We start from the raw sequence: 14027 nt of genomic DNA on the forward strand, positions 1-14027 counted from the left end.
CAAAATTTGCGAAAGCAGCATTGAAAGTATTTTATATTTTGTCAGTAATACTAGAGAAAAAAACTCATTACCTTAGTTCAAGCAATTATACTTGATTTACTTGCAATATGCGTTCTTGTTGAATTAGAACTTTGTTAAGAATATTGTCAGGGTTTTTGTTTTACCAAACTTTCTGATTTGGAAACATTTTTAAGAAGTTTATGAAAAAGTTTGCTAAACGTTCGCACCTTTACCTTTAAAAGGATATAAGCGGTTTACAAGAGTAATTATATCTAATTTAGACATTTCATTGAACACCATTGAAGAAAATCAGAAATGTTTCTTGCGAAACTGTATTTTCTGAAAGTTTGCAAATTCTACACGTTCAACGTACTACATATTTCCACCTTATGAAAAATTTCATTACAAAAAGAAAGCGATATTAGAGTATACGGAGATTGTTTTCAAAAATTAAATGTGAAAATTTTGATTCTAAAAAAAATTGGTATATTCCATTGGTGGATATATTTTATGGCAAGATGGTTCATAACGGTTTTTATTTACAGCGGCATAGAAGAATTTCCTTCATTATTTCGGTATTACCTTTTACATTTCCTTCACTAACTCTAGTTACAAGCCTTTGGCAAAACCATGTGCAGTGTTAACGTAACACACCACATTTGTGTTGAGTCAATCAGCTTTCCAATTGCAAAACTCTGTACAGATTGCCTTTGGCATAAGCGGATATTTCGTTGATTTCATTCACCCGTTTGGTTCATTCGTTTGCATGCTTGTGTAACGGGCTTCGTGCATTTTTTAAATGTTTACCAGTTCGACAACAACTACAGGTTGCTGGTGCAACTCTTGGAGCGATACACAAAGAGAACACCCGCCATGATATACGAAATCCTCCCACAATTGGCATAAAAACATAAATTCCCAACGACAAAATATTGTCGAAACGTTGCGAACGGCGTTGCAAAATTGTTGGCATATTGGGCAGCAAATGGATCAAAACCAATCAAGGAATATGTGAGATGGAATTGAAGTGTGTAAAATCATTCGGAAGTTGGAAAATTAATGCAGTTACAATTTCACTTCCGGATTCAATTATTTGAACTTTTACAAAATTTACATGTACAACGATACACAGCATTTGTCAAAAAATAGAGTTGGGGCAGAAGGCTGGTATGTTTATGAGGTATGAAAATTACTTTGATAAAGTTGAAGATAGAATTTGTGCTACATTCAATTTAAAAATAATTCCAAAGCCGTTGAATGCGTAGCACCGAGAAATAAAATAAATAAAAACACAAGGATTTAGTTTTTCTTTTCAATAATGTTTCAATAAAACGTAATTTTATTGAATTTTTTTGGGAGATTAATTTACCTTTTACAAAACAATCGTTGGACGGACGTAATCCAGTAACCAATAATAACAAAAGCTTAGATGCCGCAAGACAGTGATGGCGCGACTCGTTAGAAAAATGTAACGAATTGTGCTGAAAGCACAGAGCTGCATCCAGAGCTTAGGGTACATTTTCTAACGAGGGGGAAATTGTCATTTTACAAGATTTTAAGTCCCCATCTAACGAATAAATTTTGACCTTACGAATTTGAACTTAAACATTCCGCCCGCCTTGCAACATCCAGCTATGTTGTAATTGAAATTCATTAATACATAGACATTACATACAATATTTTAATATCAAAATAAATATAAAATGCGATGTCAGTTTCATTTTCAAATTGAGCAATTTTTTTTTTTTTTTATTAGTTCATGTATTCATCTTTTCCAACTTCATTCTTTCTTAACTAAATGCTCGTAGAGCCGTTGACCCGGAGGGTCTGCAGTGTCTGGGTTATTGGCCAGGATGACCTACGACACTTATGGTTGGCATTGACCTGACACTATCCAGCCAAACATCGTTAGCTGCGCCAATGGGAATCCAGGACTCGAAAATATTTGTGTCTTTAGAACCCGTGCGTAGACATCGGGCCCTAGAACCAACCCCACCCCGGAAGGACGGTAAAACCTTGGGTCGGCCAGCTGGAGACACTCGAAATGTTCCCGTATCGTATCTGGAGCCGACGACGATGGGGTGACAACACGGGTCAGGTCTGTTACCCGGGCAGAAAAAAACCAATTTACTTTCTGCATTGTGTCGGGAGACAGCAACAAGCGGACAAAATGCGTCTTGCGACGTCATCGCTGAGACAAGCCGTAGGCTGAGAGCTAAACTGCTACAAATCATACTGTACCCCGCACACGGGTCGAGGACAGCTCGGACAGGAATTCGACGATCGGACAAGACAAGCAAGAGGACTATAGTGGGACCAAGCGTGACGATTGGTTGTAGAACCAACATCGGATCAGATAGGGGAGCGGTATTCGTGATACAGTACGCGGACGAGTTAACGGACGAACTTGACTTGGACTTTCTCTTCGACAAGGTTTGAGCGGAAGGACGTTGTTGCTGGTCAAATGAATGTAGCAGCGTATGGTGGCTATCTCCACATTCGCGGCACCTCTCGCGACTATTGCAGGTCGATCGCATGTGAGACCTGCCCAGACAGTTTGAACATACCCGATGCAACACTACAGTGCGCAATCGTTGCTCCAAACGCATGTTCAAAAATTTGCGACACGACCGTAGATTGTGACTTCGCATACACAACACACAGACATTCGAGTGCCCTCTTTTATTCACACCTGAATTCTTTTGGGCAGTCCCCGTAGGGGATGACGATGGTTTGGCTACGTTGGTTGCGGATACGTCAGCAGGAGCCGTATCAGCCCCCGACGGAGGGACAACTTTCTGCGTCGGTACTACCCCTTGTGAAGAGGCGACGACTGGGGTCATCCCGACGTCAGGGACCTGCTCGATGGCTGGTAACGGCTCGCGGAGAACCGGTGCAACATTATTTTCTAAAATCTCTTTTTCCTCATCGGACATCGGGACGTCATCCTCGTAGTCAGGGAGAGTCTTAACAATTTCCCTCATATTTTCCATTGTACTGCGAAAAGAAAGATGACGCTTACTATATGAACGATCGAAAACTATTCGGTCAGTATGACCAATTTTACCACCGGTCGTCTTACAACACCGTTTGCCGTTCTCACGTCTGCAACTCTAACGCGACCGTCAGATCCTGGGTGGACGTCATCCACACGACCTAATTTCCACGATGTAGGAGGCAATTGCTCATCACGAATTACTACCAAGTCCCCTACTTCGATATCACGCTGCGGAAATTTCCATTTATACCTTTTCTGTAAGCCTTTCAAATATTCATCTTTCCACCGTAAGCAGAACTGTTGCGACAGCGCCTTCATTTTCCTAAATCGATGCACCAAATGAAGTGGTGATTCCTCCTCTAACTGTTCAGGAGGCGCCAAGATCGGAGATCCTACCAAAAAATGGCCAGGCGTAAGTGCTACCAATTCTTGAGAACTTTCACTCATTGGGCACAACGGCCTAGAATTTAAACAAGCCTCAATTCTCGAAAGAACAGTCGAAAACTCTTCAAATGTAAATTTGAATCCTGATGCATGTTTCCTAAAATGCGTCTTGAAGCTTTTGACAGCAGCTTCCCAGAGACCACCCATATGTGGCGCCCCGGCAGGGATAAACTGCCAGGAAAGCTGCTGAAACTGGTATGCGGAACACACCTTATCACGTCCTTCTTTAAAAACACATCTCAAATCCTTTTCCATTTCGCGTGAAGCGCCTACAAAATTTGTACCATTATCCGAAAAAATGGTCTTGGGACAACCGCGTCGAGATATAAATCTGTGAAAAGCGGCCAGAAACGTTGTCGTAGACAAGTCTGATGTGGCTTCCAAGTGTATGGCCTTCGTCGAAAAGCATACAAAAACGCAAACATAACCCTTTGTTATCTTACATGCGCGCCCTATAAATGACTTAATTTCGAAAGGCCCCGCAAAATCAACGCCAGTCGTAGTAAACGGTCTGGTAAGTACAGTTCTCTCCGGTGGGAGAGCCGCCATGATCTGCGTACAAGACTTCTTCCTATCCAACAGACACCGTTTACACCGGTTAATAGTCGATCTAATCAAAGATGTTAAACGAGGAATCCAATACTCAATCCGAATAAGACGTAGAACCAACTGGTTCCCTCCGTGAATAGATATGTCGTGAACATATTTCACTAGTAACCTAGCGAATCTACTATTATACGGCACTATAATTGGATGTCGCTCACTATACGACAGGGTAGGACACCTACTCAAACGACCATTCAACCTCATAACCCCCTCCTCATCCAGGAATGGATTCAATGACAACAACGAGCTCCTGGAACCTAACGGTTTCTTTTCCCTCAAACAATAGTACTCATCTGGATAATGAGCCCTTTGAGAAAGAACAGCTAGACGTAATCTCACTGCCTTTAATTCGGTTGCCGTCAACGTCGTGCCGTGATACACATTTCGACTAGCATGTGAATAATGGGTCCTGTGATAAAACCTAAATATATATGCGATGACTCGTAGAGCCCTATCTAACGAAGAAAACCTCTCTAAAATGTCCTCGTAGTTCGTAAAAAATGATGCGTGAGTCCTGACCGCCCGTACCTCAACGTCAGTCTCAAGAGGGGTGAAATCATTTATATCCCACTGAGAACTATCTGAGCAGAGCCACTCTGGTCCATGCCACCAAAGCGACGAAACCGCCAACTCTGCAGGCGACACTCCGCGACTTCCCAAGTCGGCCGGATTGTCCTCAGAGCGAACATGGTACCAATTCTGTCCCCCAGTATTCTCCTGAATCCTACATACGCGATTCGCAACGAAAGTAGACCACGTAGATGGCGTCTTTCGAAGCCAAGAGCGGACGATCGTAGAATCCGTCCAACAATAAACACGTCGAAATTCAATATCTAACTCCCTGGCTATAGACTTGTAAAGTTCTGAGGCCAAAACTGCCCCACAAAGCTCCAAACGTGGCAAAGATATAGATTTGATGGGGGCTACCTTAGTCTTACAAGATAGCAAATGGGTGAAGATATGTCCCTGCGGCGTAACCACACGAACATATACTACCCCCGCGTATGCTTTTTCCGAGGCGTCGGAAAAAACATGTAATTCTACCTCACAGTCTGTGGAGTAATTGACCCATCGAGGAATACGAACGTGATTCACATCCTGATAGGTCTCGACAAACTTTCGCCATTGTCGCTCAGTTTGTAACGGAAGTGACTCGTTCCATCCTATCTTATCCAACCAAACCTGTTGCATAATTATCTTCGCCACTATAATAACTGGCCCCAGCCAGCCAACAGGGTCAAATAGCCTAGCTATAGCCGATAAAACCTCTCTCTTCGTAAACCGAGATTTCCGCTCAATCGGTTTCATCTCAAAATAAAATAAGTCCAACTGCGCATTCCACCTAATACCCAACGGCTTCGAACTACTAGCCTCAACAAACTCCAGTAATTTGGCGTCAACCAAATGGTCAGCCGGAAGCGATTCCAAAATGGCTAGCTCATTAGAAGTCCACTTCCTCAGTTCGAACTTTGCCGATGATAGTACTCTAATCAATTGGTCCCTAGATTCAACAGCAGTATCCACGTCATGGTACCCTGTCAAAACATCATCCACGTACATGCACCTTCGTAGAATATGTGCCGCGTGGGGATATTCATCTTCGGAGTCATCGGCCAATTGCAATAACGTCCGTATGGCTAAATAGGGAGCACAATTCACTCCAAATGTCACGGTCTGCAGCTCATAGTCTTGTACATCTTTTTGTGGGGAGTCCCTAAAGACAATTCGCTGCAGAGAAGTATGGGCCGAATTTACCCTAATTTGGCGGTACATCTGTGTGATGTCGCAATTAAAAACGTATTTGAAAAATCTCCACCTCAAAATCAAATACACCAATTCCAATTGTAATGTGGGTCCCACATAAAGAATATCGTTCAGACTTTTACCATTTGAGGTCTTATGCGAAGCATTAAAGACAACTCGAAGTTTGGACGTCAATTTGTCCGGATTGATTACCGGGTGGTGTGGCAAATAACACACAGTTTGATCTGCAGGAGAAGTCGACGACACTGGTCTCATATGTTGCAAGTCCAAATACTCTTTAATCACCCCGTCATACATTAATTTTGTTTCAGGCTTTCGTAAAAGCGAAGCCTCACCACTAATAAACTGCTTCAAACAACTTGTCCGCGAATGTCCAAGCAAGACTTGTCCCTTTAATTCGGGTTTTATCGGAAGAGTCACTACGTATCTTCCATCGGAATCCCTATATGTGGTATTCTTAAAATTTTCCTCACAAAATTTATCTGCGGGAGAACAAATTGCCCGTCTTGGTAAGTCCTCTAATTCCCAAAAGCGAAGAAGTGTCTTGTCAAGACCATCTTCCTCCATAAATTCTACAGTCGTTGAAAAAACTGTCACACTGGAAGTGGGAATTGAACCAGTAATGAGCCAACCGAAGACTGTCTGTTGAGCAATCAACGAACCTAAAATGCCGGAGCGAACCCCCTGTAATATAATTCTGGGATACACGTCTGCCCCCAACAATAAATCAACCGGACGGCTATCGAACAGATTAGGATCAGCCAAACGCAAATTTGGCAAACGTGACATATAATTCCGACTCACTTGGAAAGACGGTAAATTCCCAGAAATCTTAGGCAGGACCAACGCAGTCGCCTCTACCAAGACCGATCCATCTATGGGTGACCCTATACTCAGAGGGCAAATACCGCGAGAAGTTATCGAAACCGATTGATTCACGCCCGATATCGAAGACGTCGCACTCGTTATCGAAATCCTAAGCAACTTTTGCATTTTTTCGGTAATAAAGGAGGCTTCCGATGCTGGGTCAATAAGAGCCCGAGCTGGGTACGTCATACCCTGATGAACGATGTTCACCATAGCCGTCCCTAATAGTACCGACCTGTTCTGGGAAACATGAAACACTTGCCTGGCCGAAGTACCAGACACGATTCCAGACGAAGTGGAAGGCTGCGGGTCAATCAAACCGCTAGAATCCGTAGGACGAGCGGCCGAAACTGTCGAGGACATAGTCGCCACATTCGTAGAATGGCAAGAATCTCGATGAAGCAAAGTATGATGCCTTCCTTGACACTTCTCACAACTGCGAGATGTAGCACAGTTGTTAATGTCATGTCTACGAGATAGACAATTGAAACAACAGCGGTACCGTTTCACAGCAGTCAACCGATCATTCACAGAAAGATTCCTAAATCTCGGACAAACACGAAGATGATGGCTTTGTCGTGGACAAAGAACACACATCTTATCGACGGAATCTCTAGAAGAATGAGAAGTGTATTGCGAATTACGCGACCTAGATGGCGAAGATTTCGGAGCTGCATTCGTAAAATGCGTTCGCAGTTTCCTGCCATCAGTTTTCTTCGAAGCATCGATACCCTTCAAATCGCGGAGACACGTGAGTGTCTGAATCCTTTCCGTAAGAAAACGATCCATGTCCACCCAAGACGACAACGCAGACTTATCACTTATACCCTGTTCCCACAAAGTAACACTAATCTTCGGTAGACGTTGCACACACAAATATATCAAAATCGGATCCCAATCGTTCGTAGGAACGTTATTCACAGCCATCGCCGAAATACATGCATTTATACCACGCTGCAAGTTCTTCAACCCAGAACTTGTCTCAGTGTCTAAGACCGGAAGGTCAAAAAGTAGTTTCAACTGATTGCTGACTAAAATTCTCAAGTTGTCATAAGTTTCCTTTAACGTCCTCCAAGCTAACTCGAAACTCCTATCAGTGAGAGGAAATCTTCTTACAACTTCACGGGCGTCGCCACTAGTCTTTTTGAGCAAATGACACAAGCGCTCAATATCACTCAGACGGGAATTTTTTACATAAACAGCAGTAAACAAATCCCTAAATGTTGGCCAAGACTGAAAGTCACCATCGAAAACCTCAATATCGCATGGTGGTAAAGCCAAACTATGGACCGCACCATGGTCAACACCTAACAAAAGAGAATTTCCCGATACATCCACATTACCAGAACGAGCAGAAATATCCGCCACATCGGCCTGCTGTATAGGAGTTGACGCCCTAGGAACGGCTTTTAGACCGTCTATTTTCCTTTCGATAGAGGAAACAATACGAATATAGGCATCATAAGTTGCCTCATACTTGCCGTCAGCAGATTCTACCTTTCCCTTATCTGAATCCTCCTGAAGATCGTCTAAACACTCCTCATACCTCTCTTTCACTTTCTCCCAGAGTGATTTCGCCTCTTCGACCTGAGCCCTTAGAGAATAAACATCTAAATTCTCCTCCTTCAAAGAGCTAACCCGTGTCCCAAACTTCACAACCGCATCAGCGGCTCTAATGAATCGCGCGAATGTATTAACTGGCATATTGAAAATAATTTAGCGTCACAAAAATTCACAAAAACTCGTAAAGTATGTGAACACGCACTTATCGACAGCGAAAACTGGCCGAAAAATCAATAAATTTGCACAAAATGCCCAAAAATGCAAAAACAAAAATTTACAAAATTTTTCTTTCAGTGTATCAAATTCTCACACTGCACCGAAATTACCACAAAATTTCTTGAAGTGTAAACAATTGTTCGTAAAACAACCACTTCAAAACTTAAAATCAAAAATTTCAAACAATTTGTAAACTATTGGACTATTTTTCTCTCAGTGTAGAGACAATTAATTTTCGTTCAGAGTACCGAATCACAAAATATTTTTCCCCGTGTACAAAAAAATGGGCAAATTATTCAAGTCAAATTCTAAAAATCTCAAAATTCTACTAAAATCTTCGAACTATTTCTCTCAGTGTATGAATGAATTTACGAAAATTACGCTCAGTGTATCGAAGAATACTGCCGCTGTATCAAAACTTCACACACGAAAACCAGATGATCAAAAAATTCAACAAATTATAAGAAATTATAAAAAAATGTCTGTAAGACCAAATGTAGGGTGCACGGACTGTAAAATACACCTCTACACTTCCACGCCAAATAATCTCCCCAAAAAAAAAATCAAATATCGCAAATAATAAAAGATATAGAAATAAAAATATATACGTAATATATATGATAAAATAAAAATTATACGATCGTACCGGACCGCCTGTAGGGTGCACAGTGACCAAAACGATAATTTTTACTAATGCGCGTAACGCTAATGGGTCATACAACACGATAACCCAAAAAACTCAATTTCAAAAATTTTTATAATTTTCTTCAAAATATTTACAACTCGCGGCCCCGTGAGGGTTAACAAATAAACCAAAGAAACACAGCTCAAAAAAAATATGTATGTATATACGTGTGTGTATCACTGATCATACGTAGGTATGTAATTCAAACGTTGACTGCAGTGACGATTGATCTTTGTTTACAATGGTAATACGACCAACAGAGCCTTTAGAGTCTGCGTGTATTTTGTTATTGTTTTATTTACTTCAAGTTAAAGGCAACGTAATTGCAAATAATGTTTTGAAGTAAATAAGCACTGTCAACGTTTAAATTCACCACACAACACCAATATATACAATAGATTTTTCACTTTTTATTTTGACTATTCCTTCACTTGAATATTTTTTAGCAAAACGAAATTAAACAAACGAAAGAAACGTACGTATGTATGTAGCAACGAATGTGTGTTTTTTGAAATGCAATTTGCCGTCGGCAAAACGAAATAATTGAATCAATGTTGTAAAACGACCGCGGTTTAAATTTAAAACACTCGCGATTTGCTCAATTATTTTAATAAAACACTGACATACGCACCTGTGTGTTGATAAATAATTATTTAAATAAATTTTCAATATAAATCCTTCACAAATATGGCTGCAAAGTGGCTGCTTTTTGTTGTTGCTTCACAATATCAGCACTTTCCTTTGAAAAAAAGACAAAACAAAATCCTTTATTAATTGCTGTAAGCAAGTATCCGGCTCGATTGGACCAATGAATGCGTAGCACCGAGAAATAAAATAAATAAAAACACAAGGATTTAGTTTTTCTTTTCAATAATGTTTCAATAAAACGTAATTTTATTGAATTTTTTTGGGAGATTAATTTACCTTTTACAAAACAATCGTTGGACGGACGTAATCCAGTAACCAATAATAACAAAAGCTTAGATGCCGCAAGACAGTGATGGCGCGACTCGTTAGAAAAATGTAACGAATTGTGCTGAAAGCACAGAGCTGCATCCAGAGCTTAGGGTACATTTTCTAACGAGGGGGAAATTGTCATTTTACAAGATTTTAAGTCCCCATCTAACGAATAAATTTTGACCTTACGAATTTGAACTTAAACAGCCGTAATGTGTTTAGGGCAGTCAGAAAGTCAGAAGCCTTTAGTTTAATTACTAAAGAAAACATTGGCGTAGCGAAGGGGGTTCAGATTAAATTTTAGCCTAGATACCATGTTAATTATGTGCATTCGAAACTTAACTTTTGCCAAATTTATAACTAAATTAATAACATAACCTTAGAAAGAAGGGAAAGTTTGAAAAGCTTGCTAACCAAAATGTAATCCAGTTAATATGGGGTACTCTGTTTTTTGATTTGAGGAAACTCGTATTTAGTTCGGTTTTTATTCATTTTTATATCCTCCGCCATAGGGGGGTATATTAACTTTGTCATTCCGTTTGCAACACATCGAAATATTGCTCTGAGACCCCATAAAGTATATATATATTGTGGGTCATGGTGAAATTCTGAGTCGATCTAAGCATGTCCGCCCGTCTGTTGAAATCACGCTAACTTCCGAACGAAACAAGCTATCGACTTGAAACTTGGCACAAGTAGTTGTTATGTATGTCGGTCGGATGGTATTGCAAATGGGCCATATCGGTCCATTTTTACGTATAGCCCCCATATAAACAGATTAGGTTTGCGGAGCTTCTAAGAGAAGCATATTTCATCCGATCCGAATTTGGTACATGGTGTTGTTATATGGTCCCTAACAACCATGCAAATATTGGTCCACATCGGTTCATAATTATATATAGACCCCATATAAACCGTTCTCCAGATTTGAGCTCCGGAGCCTCTTGGATGAGCAAAATTCATCTGATCCGGTTCAAATTTGGAACGTGGTGTTAGTATATGGCCGCTAACAACCATACCAAAATTGGTCCATATCGGTCTATAGTTATATAGCCGATCCCCAATCACACAAAAATTGGTCCATATCGGTTCATAATCATGGTTGCCACTCGATCCAAAAATAATCTACCAAAATTGTATTTCAATAGAAAATTTTGTCAACATTTTATTTCTATAGAAAACTTTGTTAAAATTTTATTTCTATAGAAAATTTTGTTAAAATTTTATTTCTATAGAAAATTTTGTTAAAATTTCATTTCTATAGAAAATTTTGTCAACACTTTATTTCTATAGAAAATTTTGTCAAAATATTATTTCTATAAAAAATGTTGTTAAAATTTTATTTCTATAGAAAATTTTGTCAAACTAAATTATATACGTATTTAATCGGTCTTTTTAATTTAATATATACAACGTATGGACTTACTTACAATTTAGAAGACGGTGTTAGGAGGATTTTTAAATACCTTGCCATCGGCAAGCGTTACCGCAACTCAAGTAATTCGATTATGGATGGCAGTGTTTAGAAGAAGTTTCTACGCAATCCATGGTGGAGGGTACATAAGCTACGGTCTGACCGTATATACTTGTTTATTATATTATTTTACTATATTCTTTTTTAACAATCTCTCCTTATACCATAATAACGCGATTCCAACTAAGAAAAGCAACCCACGCGCAAACATATCGATTACATCGATGACAGGTATCGATTACAGGTAAATAAAAGAAATATAGGAAAATTGCCTATATTCTAACAAGTGCGTTCCCTTAAGTTTTGAAAGGATTGAATACTTTTTAGTTCGAATGAACTAAAATATTTTTCTATGCTAAGTGTTATTCGTATGTATGATAAGCTTTCTATAATAATGGAAGTCAGAATTATCATTTTATAAGAAATTTTACTAAATTTGAGGAAACTTGGTTCTAGTTCGGTTTTTGTTTATTTTTACGAATGCTTTGTTATCAGTGAATAAAATTTTCTTGTTCAGTAGTAAATTCTTATACCCAGCGAAGAAAACAATATTAGTAAAATTCTATACCTTAATCTAGTTAATGAACTATTCGTAACTGCTTTCAGTTTAGGATTTTTTTTTACTGAAACAAGTAAATTTTATTATTTCACACAAAAATTTAACTTAATGAAAATAAAATGGCTAAACTGAATTGATAAACATTTTTTCCTTTAGTTTCGAAGGCACTTTTTTCTGGGTGTAGCAGAAATGTACGCGAACGCCATCCAGTACCATGAACCAGTTTACAGCTTTTAAATCAATTAATTTTGCCAACTTCTAAATGACACTTAAATATATTGCACGTATGATTTGTTTATGATTAAAAATAGCTGGTTATTATGGGCTAACTCTTGCAAGCAAAAACTTGCAACTCAAATGTCAAAATTGATCTCTCTCTCTGGCTCTCTTTTGCTGGCTTTTTGGAGTAAACGAACGACTGCAGGTAAAAAATTGTTATAATTCAAATTATCGGATTCTCGAACGCAGCTAATAAGTTCTAATATTTTGCAATTTTACACTAAAAATAATAAACATTAACCCACTGTGCATTTGAATATGTTGCCTAGCTTTATTTCGATTTATGATTTTCCTTTTGACAAACTAGAATATGCTGTTTGATTATGTACGCAAACATCCATATGTGTAGTATAATAAAACATTTTGTATTTTATGGGTAACATGAATATCAACACACACCATCACAATTGCCTAGCAAAATCCTCAATGCACTTAGTTATAGGCAGAGAGAGTGATAGAGAGAGAGAAAGAGGGAGACAAGCATTTGAATACAAAGAAAATGTCTTATCTCTTGCATGAATCTTTATTTTACTGACGACAAAAACAACCACATTTTTGCCAAAGTGATAAAGTTCCAGACAGCATTGCACATAATAGCAATGTGGAGGTTTTCATTGTTCTCTATTCATGTATGTGTATTTGCATACATAGTCACACATAGTTATTGCAAACGGATTTGCATTTTAACAATTTTAGCTATCCTTATAAATATGGACCCATTTCCCGACAATCATGTTCATATATACAACAATCATTTATTGTTATACCCACCACCATACGATTGGAGTATAATAGGTTTGCCATTCCGATTGTAACATATTGAAATATCGATTTGCGATTCAATAATGAAAGTCAAAACGTCAAGCATCTATTCCTTCATTATACCCTTCAATACTACTGTGGTATAGGGTATAATAAGTTTGTGCATTTGCATGTAATGCCAAGAAGGACCAGCCTGAGACCCATCTTTTAATATACCGATCGTCTTGCTTTAACAGAAACATACCTTTAGTTGGACACTTTCTTAAAAATACAACTATTGGCAACGAAAAGACTTAAAGTCATAAACACAGCGCTTGTTATAAATCAAATAGACTGTGATTTTGGAACATTGGTTATTTTTTTATTTCAAAAAAGGAACAAGTATATACGGCCTAATCTTATGTACACTCCACCTTGGATTGCGTAGAAACTTCTACGAAAGACTGTCATCCACAATTGAATTACTTGGGTTGTGGTAATACTTACCGATGGCAAGGTATCTTAAAACTTCTTAACATCGTTTTCTAAATTGTGAGTTAGTCCATACGTGGTATATATTAGACAAAAAAGGTATGTATAGGTAAGTCTACAAATATTTATGAATCGATATGGACTTTTGCACGGTACGTAGAGAGCCAGAATTGAAATATGGGGGTCGCTTATATGGGGCTATATAGAATTATGAACTAGATATGGACCAACTTTTGTGTGATTAGGGATCGATTTATCTGAGGGCTATATATAACTATAGACCGATATGAACCTAGTATGCCATGGTTGTTAACGGTTGTTAACTAGCACAATGTACCAAATTTCAACTGACTCGGATGAAATTTGCTCCTCCAAGAGGCTC

At 38.9% G+C, this 14027-nt stretch overlaps 2 protein-coding genes across 2 annotated transcripts; both read right to left on the reverse strand.

Moving 5' to 3' along the window:
* Positions 1-1715: 1715 nt before the first annotated feature.
* LOC142228729 (uncharacterized) lies at positions 1716-9991 on the reverse strand. The gene is made up of 2 exons (XM_075299229.1): positions 9775-9991; positions 1716-2997 (listed from the first exon to the last, which is right to left on the reverse strand). The coding sequence occupies exon 2, from the start codon at positions 2991-2993 to the stop codon at positions 1842-1844; it is 1152 nt and encodes a 383-aa protein (XP_075155344.1). The 5' UTR covers positions 2994-2997; positions 9775-9991; the 3' UTR covers positions 1716-1841.
* Positions 3041-8383, reverse strand: LOC142231019 (uncharacterized). Its single transcript, XM_075301638.1, has one exon. The coding sequence runs from the start codon at positions 8381-8383 to the stop codon at positions 3041-3043; it is 5343 nt and encodes a 1780-aa protein (XP_075157753.1).
* Positions 9992-14027: the final 4036 nt, after the last annotated feature.

Source organism: Haematobia irritans, chromosome 3 (genome assembly GCF_050003625.1).
Source record: "Haematobia irritans isolate KBUSLIRL chromosome 3, ASM5000362v1, whole genome shotgun sequence".
Taxonomy (NCBI): Eukaryota; Metazoa; Arthropoda; class Insecta; order Diptera; family Muscidae; genus Haematobia; species Haematobia irritans.

Bases quoted from the DNA above. Each gene is read 5' to 3' on its own strand.
- LOC142228729 (XM_075299229.1), bottom strand. From the start codon at position 2,993: ATGGAAAATATGAGGGAAATTGTTAAGACTCTCCCTGACTACGAGGAT.
- LOC142231019 (XM_075301638.1), bottom strand. From the start codon at position 8,383: ATGCCAGTTAATACATTCGCGCGATTCATTAGAGCCGCTGATGCGGTT.